The sequence below is a fragment of the Ambystoma mexicanum genome, chromosome 12 (genome assembly GCF_040938575.1).
Source record: "Ambystoma mexicanum isolate Mex_15411 chromosome 12, UKY_AmexF1_1, whole genome shotgun sequence".
Taxonomy (NCBI): Eukaryota; Metazoa; Chordata; class Amphibia; order Caudata; family Ambystomatidae; genus Ambystoma; species Ambystoma mexicanum.
The window spans coordinates 533636121-533648834 of NC_090936.1; the positions used below are offsets into that span (position 1 = coordinate 533636121).

General features: G+C 44.5%; 1 protein-coding gene across 1 annotated transcript in view; it reads left to right on the forward strand.

Moving 5' to 3' along the window:
* Positions 1–12013, forward strand: part of LOC138514540 (olfactory receptor 5G29-like) — a 37591-nt gene extending 25578 nt beyond the window's left edge. Inside the window, exon 2 of the mRNA XM_069630005.1 lies at positions 11865–12013. Coding sequence (XP_069486106.1) covers positions 11865–12013 — 149 coding nt within the window. The remainder of the gene's footprint in view (positions 1–11864) is intronic.
* The last annotated feature ends 701 nt before the right edge of the window (positions 12014–12714 follow it).

Genomic DNA, 12714 nt, shown 5'->3' on the forward strand with positions numbered 1-12714 from the left:
GCTTTTGGGACTGGACCTTCAGAAGTCGCCACAGGACCTAAGAATCCGACGAGGGTAAAGCTGAGCCGACCTGCAACGACGACACCTCCGGTGGAGCCCTGCTGAACCGACTCACCACTTCCCAACGACAGAGGAGATCTCCCTGCTGGAGAGTCTTCTTCCCTTTGACTGGTGGGAACAACCAGTCCCTTGCCTTTTCTTCGCTTCCAGGACGTCTAGTGGTTGAATTGCTCGTGCTGAGCACCCCGGCAACCGGATAGCCACTAACCACTGTACCGCGACCAAAAGGTGGTGCCTTGTGACTGAGCACTCCGCGGCTGGTCTCTTCCCTGGTGGTGCAACAATCTCCAACTTTCCTCTACGACGAGATCATCTCTTCTTCTGGCAAAGCCCCGACTTGCATCCACCACCAGGAACAACTGCCCCCGCCAGAGCTGTCTCTTCACTCTCAAGGTACTGTGTCCGCCTGGCTTCCCTTGTGACGGTTAGCGTGAGGTGTCTTAAATCCTTACCTTTCCACTGGGCCGCCTCCAGACCTTCTTAACTTTTGTTCTAAAACTGGTCCAACCTTTCTGTGACATTTTGCTACAAAGACTTGAAGTACATTTCCACTGTGATACTTTTGGGACATACCGCCTTGCCTCTCTCCGAGTGGGCCTGGCCTCCGAACTTTGTGATCTACAGTAGACCCTGCCTTGCTTGCCTTGCATTTGCTTCGTAAAAGTATTGGTACTGAGTTGGTTTCATACCCTGCCTTTTTCTCTCCCTCTCTAACAAATACTAGAGTACTTAAGCACTCACCTCTGTCTGCAAATAAGTGGTGTCTTTGAACCTAGACTTGTCGAAATATTGTTATGGGATTGATATATACTTATAGTAACTGTGATTGAAGTTGTTTCCCATATTAGTGCCAGTGTGTTTTTCATAGATGTGTTTTTAAATAAATAATTATATATCTTTACACCCAAGCTCTGATCCGTGTCTGCTTGTCGTACTGTGTAAATTGCCCTATCTTGTATACTCCATATACTGCCTAACTCGTCTTGAGAGAAGTCTGACTGCTCAGCCACAGCTACCAGGTAAATCTGGGTGGTGCAGACTGCTACCAATTGGGTTTACTGCTAACTCCTGTAGTCTTAAACTTTTTGCAGTACTCCCTAAGGGAACTGCACAGGTTCTGCCTAACACGTAACAATACCAGATTGCAGGATTTCACCTGGAAAGAAGCAACCAGTTCCACAAAAAGGTCCAGAAATCTAGTAAAGGAGCCCGGGGGTTGCCAAACTAGCAAATAATTGACAGAATAGGAGGCAGATACTGGCACCAGAAAAGCTTCCATGGCTAAGTCATGGGCTAAAGGGATAAGAGAGACATTCAGAGAGTCTTTAAAAATAACCACAATCCCTCCACCCGGATGAGGAGCCACTCTGTCCTGATGGATAATTTTGTAGACCGCCAGAAGCAAATGGGAGAGCACAGGAGCAGATGTATCACAAAGCCAAGTTTCAGTGATTAAAAGTATATCAGGACAACAGTCACTCAAAAAAAACGTGCACATAATCAACATGGGCTACAAGAGAACGAGAATTAAGCAAATAAGCTTTCCATACAGGACTCGTGCTAGTACATGAGAGTGCATTAGCCCGGTCATGTACATTAAAATTCAGAGGAAATGCTGTGATAGAAGGAGCTAGCGCTAAAATGGGAGAAAACGAATATTGGACTAGCGGCGCCAAGCACAGCCTTCTGAACCCATTATCAGCCCGGACGGGTCCAAACGCTCTTACCTTAGGCGCAACTTCTGCACAGCGGTATCGCTCCTGCTGCGCATGACCACTGCGCTGTTGGTGAGGCTGTGCATTAAATACACACATAACTATTAACTAGGCCACTCCTCTTGTGCAGCCAGTAAACAGGGAAGACAGACTGCCTAGAAGCAGTGTATGGGAGTGAGAAATAGAAATAGGACAACAGTCTGAGCGCGAGTCTCTGAGCCCTTTTAAGAGGCCAAGCACCCTCTGGGACCAGTGAGAGCACCGATTACAAGGAAAGATAAATAAACTGAAAGAAAAACAGTTCAAATATTTAAGAATGCTAAAAATTAGCGTGAGTGCCGAATGAGTGGTGCCCAGTCATGAGCCATGGCAGGGAATGAAATGCGTGCTTGAAAGAAAAATAAACCATGTGGTACAAAAAACAAAAGACACAGGGGGCTCTCGCCTTACTGTGTGTATCAACTGAGATCCTGTAAGAATGTAACTAAGAACTCCAAGGTGTCCACTCCCCTTTTTCAGCCAGTAAACAGGGAAGACCGACTGCCATGCAGCAGTGTATGGGAGAGAGAAATAAAAATAGGACAGCAGTCGGAGTGCAAGCCTCTGAGCCCTTTTTAAGAGGCCAGCCACCCCCTAAGACCGCTGAGAGCACTGATTACAAGGAAAGCAAAATAAACTGAAAGAAAAACAGTTAAAATATTAAAGAACGCAAAAAATGTGCATGAGTGCAGAGTGAGTGGTGGCCAGTCATGCGCCATGATATGAAACGTAATCCGTGCCTGAAAGGAAAATAAACAATGTGGTACAAAAAACAAAAGATACCGGGGACTCTCGCCTTACCGTTGTCATCAGCCAAATTTCAAGAAGGAGACTATCCTGCAACAGATGCATCCACTATCTTAGGGTAAACTCAGTTTAGGGTTAGCAGCCATTTTATCTCAGAAAGAAAATGGAGAGGATAAACCTATAACGTACATCAGTCGGAAACTACAACCCAGTGAAATGAACTACCTGATAATGGAGCTGTACGCCCTGGTGAACAAGTGGGATGTGTAAAGCCTCTGTTATTACTTAACAGGAAAAACGTTCAGGCTAGTCACGGGCCATGCCCCCTTATTATGGATGGCTAGGAACAAGGACACCAACCAATGATTTTTAAGATGGCTCTTAGCACTGCAGCCGTATTCATTCTCAGTGGAACATAGAGCAGGCACCAAGCAAGCAAATTTGCATATCCTCTTTTGTTGCTCAAAGGCAGATAGACCACAGGGGCAGGACCTAGAAAAGGATGGATCAGAAGAAAGGGTAGACCCATGTGACAAAGGCAAACACTTGACCTTGTCAGGAAGAAGGGTACATTCTTGTTCCTGTGGGGAGAGGGGTGAAGATGACTCAGAGCCAACATTAGTACTAAGGACAAACTAAGTAAAGCCAGCCCTATTTTCTCCTGTGCCCAGGAAGCTATGAGCGTATGCATCAATCACAGAGAAATCAAGGTTCCGGTTGGACACACCAGCGGGGGCTCCTGCGTACGTCTACTAAACCACCAGGGACAAAAAAATAAACCTACCAACAGCATTGGGTATCAGGTAATATTTTCGCCAGCAAAAATATCGTCGTACATATGGTTGTCGGGAACGGCCATAGGTGATATTTTTGGTGGCGAAAATATTAGGTGCGGGGGTTGCGGGGGTGTCCCCCGCACATAAAAAAATGATGCAGGGGTTGCGGGGGTGTCCCCGTAGGGTCCATGTGTTATTTTCGCTGCAAAAAAATGGCGATATTTTTGCATCGCGATATTTTTGCAGCGAAAATATCACATGGAACCCAGCATTGGGGACATGCTCACCAATAGTATGAGCAATTACCACAGACTCTATATGCTGCAATCATGCAGCAAGTGCCCATGGAACCAGTGGCCAGGACTTAAGCCCCTCTTGAAATATTCCCTCTGCACATACACATGCCAGGGCAGGGAGAGCAAATCAGATTGGCTTGGTAAAGAGAACCAATTCATAAGAGGGAGTGTTATTTAAGGGAAGAGAGGAAACAGGAAGTTTTGGGTTTACTGGGTGAGGTCATCAGTGGAGGTGGATGATGGCCAAGAGACCAGCAGGAGGGATGAAGGCATGGTGGATAATGGAAGATATTGTTGGAGAAGGTGAAGAATTGGTTTAAGAGTGTTAGTGGTTCCGCAATGTGGGACAAGCATGTAGTGAGGGTATAGTAAGGTGAGACCATGAGAACGCGCCACTGGGTGTTTAAGTAGTATGGTGGGAGGAGAGTAGTTGTGTTGGGTGAAGGGTAGTAGGAGCAAGAGGCAGTAGAGGTGGTAGGAGAGCCGTAATGGTTGGAGGAGAGCAGAAATAGTTGAAGCAGAGTAGTAGTGGTGGGAGGGGAGTAGTAGTGGGAAGAGAGTAGTAGTGGTTAGAGTAGAGTAGTAGTGGTTGGAGTAGAGTAGTAGTGGTTTGGAGGAGAATAATGGTGGTAGGAGTAGCAATAGTAGTAGTATCATGGGTGGAGTAGTAGGTGATAGTGATAGTGGGAAGGAGAAGGAGTAAGGGGAGAAATGACATCAAAAGGTAGAGGCAGGAGAAAAGAGAAGTGAAGCATCAGCGGGAAAGCAGACCAGTGGGAGGATTTAGAGGAGAAGGGACATGCAGAGTAGAAGGGGAAAGTAAGATTAGGTGTAAGTGGCACAGACGATTTCTACACAGCAACTGCAGGTACTGTTCCCACTTTTCATTAGAAAATGAACCCATGGAGAGAGTAGGAAAAATTAGGAAGTCCCTGAATGAGTCATTGAGCCTGCATTTAGGGAACCCATTGCTAGCACATTAGGAGTTACCGTTTGGTAGTAGTAACCCAGAGTTACAGACATATGGGCTAGAGAGGGCATCCCATGGGAGAAGAAACAGAGAGTGACAGCCCTGAGTCCCACAAATAAATCAGTGAAAAATCATGAAACCGTCTGTGGAACTCGGAGTGGGTTCTGTGCCATCTGTGACAACATAAAGTATTTGCCTAATGCAAGCAATGTGTATTTGTATTTGTATTTGTATTTATTTTATTGATATAGCGCACCAGGCCCTAGGGCATCTGGACGCATATTTTAGTTACAACATGATAAGGTAGACGGAGCAATACAATTACAGTTTAAATAGCAGTTTAATATATACATAATGCAGTTACAGGGTGAGCAGAAAGTCATAACCTATGTACAAGAGTTGAGGCAAGTGGCTAGCGCATGGGGGGGGGTTGGCTTGTAGATGATGGGTCTTGGGCTGTTAGCCAGGCTTTGGCCATGTTTTTGAATCTGTGGAAGGAAGGTTCAGATCTCTACAAATAAAGCCTTACCCCACACAGCACCACTCCTCCACAACACTTGTGGCGTGAATGAAAGACGTAAAAGCCTTGAGTAATTAAATTCCTCTTGAATGCCATTTAGTTAAACCTTTTGAGGGCAAGAGTAGTCTAAACTGTAAAAAGGATGTCCTTGAAGTCTTCCCTGGGCTCCAGCAAGATCTTAACCCGGGCAACCCACTTTGTTTTGTTGACGTCACACATCAGAAGGCAAATCCTATGGAAGAAGAATAAGTCATATCAGGTTTCATAAAGGTACAAAAACACAAGAGTAGACGTGCCCGTAAACCCTCATTCCATGGGCATAATTGTGCAACAACAGAATTTTGAAATAAAGGTAAGCAAGATGTTGTCTATTAGTGATAGGAATAAATAAATAAATCAGCCAGAGGCCATTAGACAATATAAAGGGTCTTGGTGTCGAGGCGGCCACAAAATATTGGCCAAATTTACAAACCTCGATGACACTACCTGTACTTGCCACCTTATGGCTGCTTCAATGTACTTAAACCTGACATAACTTGTTCTAACTAACACGTATGAATGGAAACTGGCACCATGCACCAAACATGCACCAAACAATGTGCAGTATGAACTGTCTTATTGCACAATGGAGTGCAATCACCTTTCTCAGGAAAAGAGCCAGATCAAGAATACTGGAAACTACTAGACCAAGCCCAATGACATTTTGCACATTGCCTTTAGCAATGCCAACTGCGCCAGACTTCACTCATGCCCTGCCGTGTTCAAGTGATTTTAAAATCAGGAGTCTAAAGGGAACATTGAGACTTGCTGCAAAAGAGCGCGGAAACCCCCCTCCTGGACCATGTTTTTGAATTGAGGCAAATGCCATTCAATAGGGAGGGTGGGCTATATGGAGCAGCTTTATAATGGGGCACGGTGATTCTTACACAAATATAGTACTCACTTCATGACCAGAGTTGAGACTAACAGATTAGTTTCCCTTGTACACAAGTATAACCACACAAAGTGCACAGTAAGGCTGGGCGAGCCTCAACTCAGAGTGGCTCATTGCTTAATTTGAGTCCTATCCTCTGTATCCAGTCTTCGATTGGATCCCATCAGACTCATTGATAGCCAATAATGGTGCCCATACCCATCCTGGGGGTCATGTGGGGTTCACTGGCCAATCAGAATCAAAGAACCTCAAAGTATTATTGGAAGTGCTTACAGCGGTTTAGGGACCCTTTAAAAGAACAAGCTCGCTTTCACATTCTTTTTGTAGGTTTTGTTTGGCTGTTAGTGCATGGGAAAATGGGGCAATGCCACAACGTCTGCTTAGAAGGCATTTTGGTGGACGTTGGAGATGTTTGATGATATTGTTTGCTAGATTATGAGATTTAACATTTGTTTTCAATATTTGCCACCGTGTATCTGTTTGCATGTTTATTGGCACCCCTTTTGTCATCACACCATTTTACCCTTGCTTTTCTTCATACAAATGAAAACATAAAACACCAACAACAGTCTGCCCTGTTCATTCCCCTTTTACGTGTTCCATTTGTGTCGCCCCTAAAAGGTTAAAAAGGCAAAAAGATCAATTTCACGTTTGTATTCCTACTCATATTTGGCTTTGTGTGTGTTCTACTAGCCCGTTTGACACTTCTCCCTATTGTTTATTCTCAGATTGCTGTTAACGCAACAAAATAGAAAATTAAATAAAAAATGTGTCTCAAAAACAGTTACATTTTGTGTTCCTTCTTATTTGTGAGCCTTCTCATTTGTGTGAAAACCGGAGAATCCTTCCCGAGATTTAGTCACCTTTCTTTCTGTGTCCCAGAATCCCATTAGAATCCGTTTGTGTGCTATAATCAGTCACTTGTCTTTGTTGTGTTTGTCTAGTGTTAGTCTTTTTTTGTACTTGTAATTTAAATGATGGAGCAGGACTGGGCTTTGATTTTGGAGGAAGAGGTGGAGAAGGAAGAGGGGAATGAGAATGTCAGTTGCCTGGTATTTGAGGAACATTGTGTGCATGTTATTCTTGAGGGGGTAGATGCCAGACCCACAACAGTTATTGCCTGTCACGGGGCATCTCAAAAAGAGGAGAAGCAGTAGGGCTGACAAAGCAGGTTCTTCCACTGCCACAAGGGTAGAAGAACCACAGCAAGTATTACCTGATGTCGGAGATTCCTTGGGATGCAGCCTACATAGAGCAAAGGAAGCAGGGATGACAATGGAGGGTTTGCCACTTCGCAGGACGGCAGAGGGGAGGTATTAAAGGCAGGGCCACATGCAATATGTCTGGGAAGGACTCAGTGGAAACAGGTGGCTTAATAATGGAGGAGGGTATTGTTATGGATACACTCGAGTAATTTCTGGGTATTGCCTTAGTCAATTTTTGAATTGGGGATGAGATTGTGGTAATGTGGAACAGGGTGTGGTAGGTAGTTCTGGAGGAGACAAAAGAGGAAACTGTAGAAGAAACAAGGGTGGTCCTCAGCAGATGTCTAAGGAAAAGGGAGAGATTAAGCCCTCTCCACATGTGCCTGCTGTTGCAGAGAGAGCAAGGCTGGTGAAAACAACTTGTGTCAAGTTTAGTTAGGAATTGGACATTCCATCTCAGAGTCCAGGCACTGCCCAGCTCATTACAGGCCTAGCATTTATTTAGTTTGCTTGAATGGAAGACTGTTAGGGGCAGGAAGGCAATGTGATATGAAACTTATGCAAGACACCAACAAAGTGGGGCTAGTGTTGTTCCATTAGAGCTATGGAATTGCACAGACACATGAAATAAAATCCAGGTCTGTCCAGCCCAAATAGTAGCATTATTTCTTGAGAACAGTGCTCTTTCAAGGCACTCTGCAGTGGTAGTGAATTCAATTTGGCGATATCTTCATATTCATAAGAGTGTACACCTGCTAGTAGTGGGACATGCTGGCCCAATCATCCCTCAGACCCCTAACAAGGTATGCCTGCCCAAGCACACCTTAACTCTTTCTTCATACCGTAGTAGTGGCCCCATCCAGCAACAGGGCCTTGGTCTGACAGTAACCCCACCAAAAATCACTAATGCTTTATTATTATTATTGTTTGTGGTAGCCCTGAAAGTGTGCAGCTATTTAGCCAGACATGTAAGGACTGAAGGGTGCATCATGTTGGTATAACCTGTCTGTATCCCCAGGTGACCATCAGTCAGGGGAGCTGAATACCATACGTTGGAGGGGCACATGCTCTATAACGACTCTACTTTCTAGTAGGTGACCAACTGGGCATTAGACAAGATGGTGGGAAAAGAGCAGGTGCAGTGACTATGCTCATATTTGGAGGGACAGTAACCATATATTGGTGGTTTGGCTCTCCAGATTTGCAATGAGTTTAGTTGCCATACTGTGTTCAATTGAAAAGGGAGGGAAAAGTTGAGCTGAGAAAGCACTTGGTTTGCACTTTGGTTGCACTTAAAGGAGCTATTCCAGACTGGAATCAAATGAATCAACCAGGCGTTGGTCTGTGATAGCTCATAGTTGCAATGTGCAATTTGTGACACTGTCATATGATGCTCTAATAGCAGAAATCCACATAATTATATACACCTATTCCTACTGTAAATATATGTAGTTTCGGAACTGGATAACCCAGCCCTTTAAAATGAGTAGCAATACCCTGAAGATGGATGGGGATGCAGATTTTATTCATACATCAATAATCAAAACGACTCAGGTAGTTTGGCAAAAGGATAACTGTTTAAATATCAATTGTCTAAAACAGGTAGTACAACGAACATCAACAAACTCGCTTGATCCTGTTACTCAAAGCATTGCATAAAAAACTGAGCTATATACTAAAATCTCATCATCAGTGATGTTAACCTGTGTATCACTAACATCACCCTATGTGGCAAACTAAAAAAACCTATGAGTATGGGTGATAGGCTCTCATTGAATCATGTAAGTATATGTTCTATATTAGTATGGGATAATGAGTGAAGGTGATTGGTTGCTTAACATCAGGTGGGGCAACTAAGCCCATCCCTAAAAATGACCACTATGAACATCACAATATGTACGGTGTCCCATTGGTTACACAAACTATAGGACCCTTAATTACGCAGTCCTCTAGAATTGGTTGGCTTCTAACCTCCGTCAGTACTTTTCCATCTATGTCTAGCAGCATGCAGGCTAGCCGTCCAGGTGCTGGTGAGCTCTCCTTAACCATAGCTTCCCACCAATTAGCATATTAATCCATCATCACCTCACTGGTCTACTGTCAATTAGGCTTTGAAGCTTGTCCTTGAGAGTGTTCTTAGCTCTGAGAAATTCAGAGAGTGAAGGCACGCTCTGCCCTCATGCGAAGGTGTGACCATCTCGTTCATCCAACTTCATCCTTCCACGTGACTGTAGACCATGAAATTGAGACTTTCGTGCATTTAAAATACTATTTTCTAATAGACCTCTGACTCATGCCTTCTGAACAGGAGTTCTGTTCTTTCACACGATTTGTATCCAATGTCAGTTTGCTCTGGTTTGAGAAGACCTTTGCTTTTTTTGACTCATCCAACCTAGCCTTTCCGAGATTCACTTTGTTAATTCAAGCTGCTTTTTAACTGTGACACACTGCACTGCATTAATGCATAGTAGAAACATCCATTCTCCACTTGATCATCTTACATATAGGTATATATTGGTGCTTGCCGCAATCTATTCACTGTAAAGCTAGCTTCATGATTACTTTGTCTGCTTGCATTTCTTGCATCTGTACACGTGTAAAAAGACTTGATATCTTCATTGTTTCTTTGGCATAAGCTTCTTCACCTTGATCCCAAGATGTCACTTATCCTCGATACTTTCTTGATGCCTTATAGAATATCTTTATTCTCTTATATCTCTGCATCCTCTATGTATGTCAACTCGACTCAGTGTGACGTCACCATTCGTTTTTATCATTTATTTGCTGTTTCTTTAGGAATCTCATTTAAATGACTATCATACTTCCTCGTCTGCAGATATGGTTTCCTCAATGGGAATCTTGCTTCTAGGATTCTCTTGGGTATTGGTATTCTTAAAGGTACTGTGCGGTTTTCATACTCCCAACATATAGGCAATATAGACAAGTGGTTGAGGGGGGGTACTTGGCTCCTCCTCTACACTTCCATCCACAGTATACCAAGCACTGCCAGCGAGGAATGGGCCCCTTACATTATGACATTTCTGTCATCAATGGAATAATAAAAATTGAGCCTCATTACCTGTTTGTCAATAATTTCTTTAGAATTGCCACCCAACTTGCTTTTCATTTCTTCCACTCACACAACTAGAATTACTGCCAGACTGTGTGTGGGAGTAAAGCGAAGTTAGTCCCTATTCTTGAAGTCCACAGGAATCCACAAGGATATTGGGGGACTAGCAATGCGTGATAATTATGCATGCCATAATTGCGCCAGTTGTGAACTTAAAGTGGAAGATTGCTTGAGATAAATATTATACTTTTATGGCATAATTGTGATTTAGTGATGCCTTAAACCTGGAGAAAATTCAGTTACAACCTGCTAGATAAATTCCTGACGCCTTTCTATTGCCACAGTTTTGCTATATTACAGGCTCTTTGCCTATACACCAGCAGGATGTTTGCTGTGCCAGGCACACACCATGTTCTTATAACACTAAAATTGGACTGGCTGAACAATAAAAAACAGTGACAAGGAACACCACGACATGCGTTCACAATTATGCCCTCAGGGACCTTTATATTCATTTATCAGAGAAAACATATAAACAATCAAACTATCTCATTTGATATAGTGATACGCATAGAAACATTAGTGATACATTTGCAATGAACATATGCGAAAGAACAGGAAATACACTTTGCATTTGATGGAAAACGAATATATACTGTTCTTTGTGAATCATTGCAACACTTCAAACATAAGGGATTTCCCTTTAACCCAAGTCACCCTAGCTGACACTTTGGTTATGAAAGCAAATGCAATATAGATATAGCTTCAATTTCCATTTACCCCCCTGCTCTTAGCTAAGGTTGGGTTAGTATGGGATCAGATATTATGGACTCTCCTGCATAGCAGAACAACCACCCAAAAAAAATTCTGGTTAATTCAATTGCCTTTATCCCTGGATACCTTAGAAATAAAGGGAGTTATGCCTTTTGGGTCATTTTGACACCTTGCCAGATTACCCTGCAAGAGAGTCCCAGCTATTTTTGTCCGTATTAAAACTCACTCTACTTCACTTGTGACTCTGACAAGCCCAGCCCATCTGGTATGTTTGCAACTTGGGCTCCACTCTGCAGCAGCCCCTCCTCTCAGCTGAAAGAATGCCAGGACACTGCACTACTCTGAACTCTGCCGCACTCCCAGCTACTCAAAGATATTGTCAGCTTACAGTCTCTCGATTGTGCTTAGAGCAGCACATCGAACGAGCCAGCCCAGCTTTCTGTCACAACCTTATCCCCACCGATGGCTCACAGGGCCCTAAGGACCTTATTCGATCCCCTTGGATGCCTTGGAGCCAGTCCTGGCGTTGTTGGCATAGGAGACGCTTGCTGGGATGGGTTTTCTATGAACAGAGGACAAGCATGGCTGCCCCCATGCGGAATACTGGAGAACTGCATTCCTCGGTCTAGCCTTCAGGGTGGGGCCTGCCCCAAAGACACCTGGGATACTGCCTTGCTATTTAAACCACGCCCGACCAAGGGCACGCGCTTCGCGTTATTCTGCCTTGCAGCGTGACGCTCATCTGATCCTGCCCTTAGCTGCTCTGCAGCATCCATCGGCTCTGAACTTATCCAAGGCAAGAACCATCACCATCCTTACCTGCTCTGCAGCATCCATCAGTTCTGAACTTATCGAAGGCAAGAACCATCGCCATCCTTACCTGCTCTGCCGCATCCATCGGCTCTGAACTTACCCAAGGCAAGAACCATCGCCATCCTTACCTGCTCAGCAGCACTCATCGGGTTCAACATCATCCGAAGCACGATTCATCACCATCCTTACCAGCTCCACAGGTCGCCCGGAAGGCTAACATCTTCAAGACATCTTCATCTTGGGAAACATCCTCCTCCAGGTCCTCGCGGCCAACAGAACAAAACCAAAATCACTGGTTAGCCATTTGCTAGGACGCTCCCAGGGCCACTTGGCGTTCTTCTTACCTGTCTTAACAGGCCTTCGACTTCTACCACAGCACTCGCCACCTGCAACAAGAAAGACAATATTGCAAATTCAACTACGGACTTGCTTGCATTTAAAAGACATTTCTTTCGACAGAAAGACTTACCTGAAAGAAGGAGTTGCAGCCGGTCTGAACTCCGGCCCTCATCAGTGAAGAAACTCGGCGGAACGATGCCACCCTTCGACGTGCCCCTGCCCAGCGCGGCAGGACGGAGAGCGCACCTTTATAGAGAACCAGGTGAGAGACATTCCCAGGGGATCTGCAAGGGGATCCCGGGAGGTGGGTTGCAAAGAAAGGACCGAAGCTTATCTTCCCCTCCTGTCTTCCAGAGTCGTCCTTTGACTATCCAGGTCCCAGGACAGGCAAAGGGTTCTTGAGAGCATGCCAGCTATTCGAGAGGTGCCCCGGTGGACCAACAAGGTGAGCGTTAC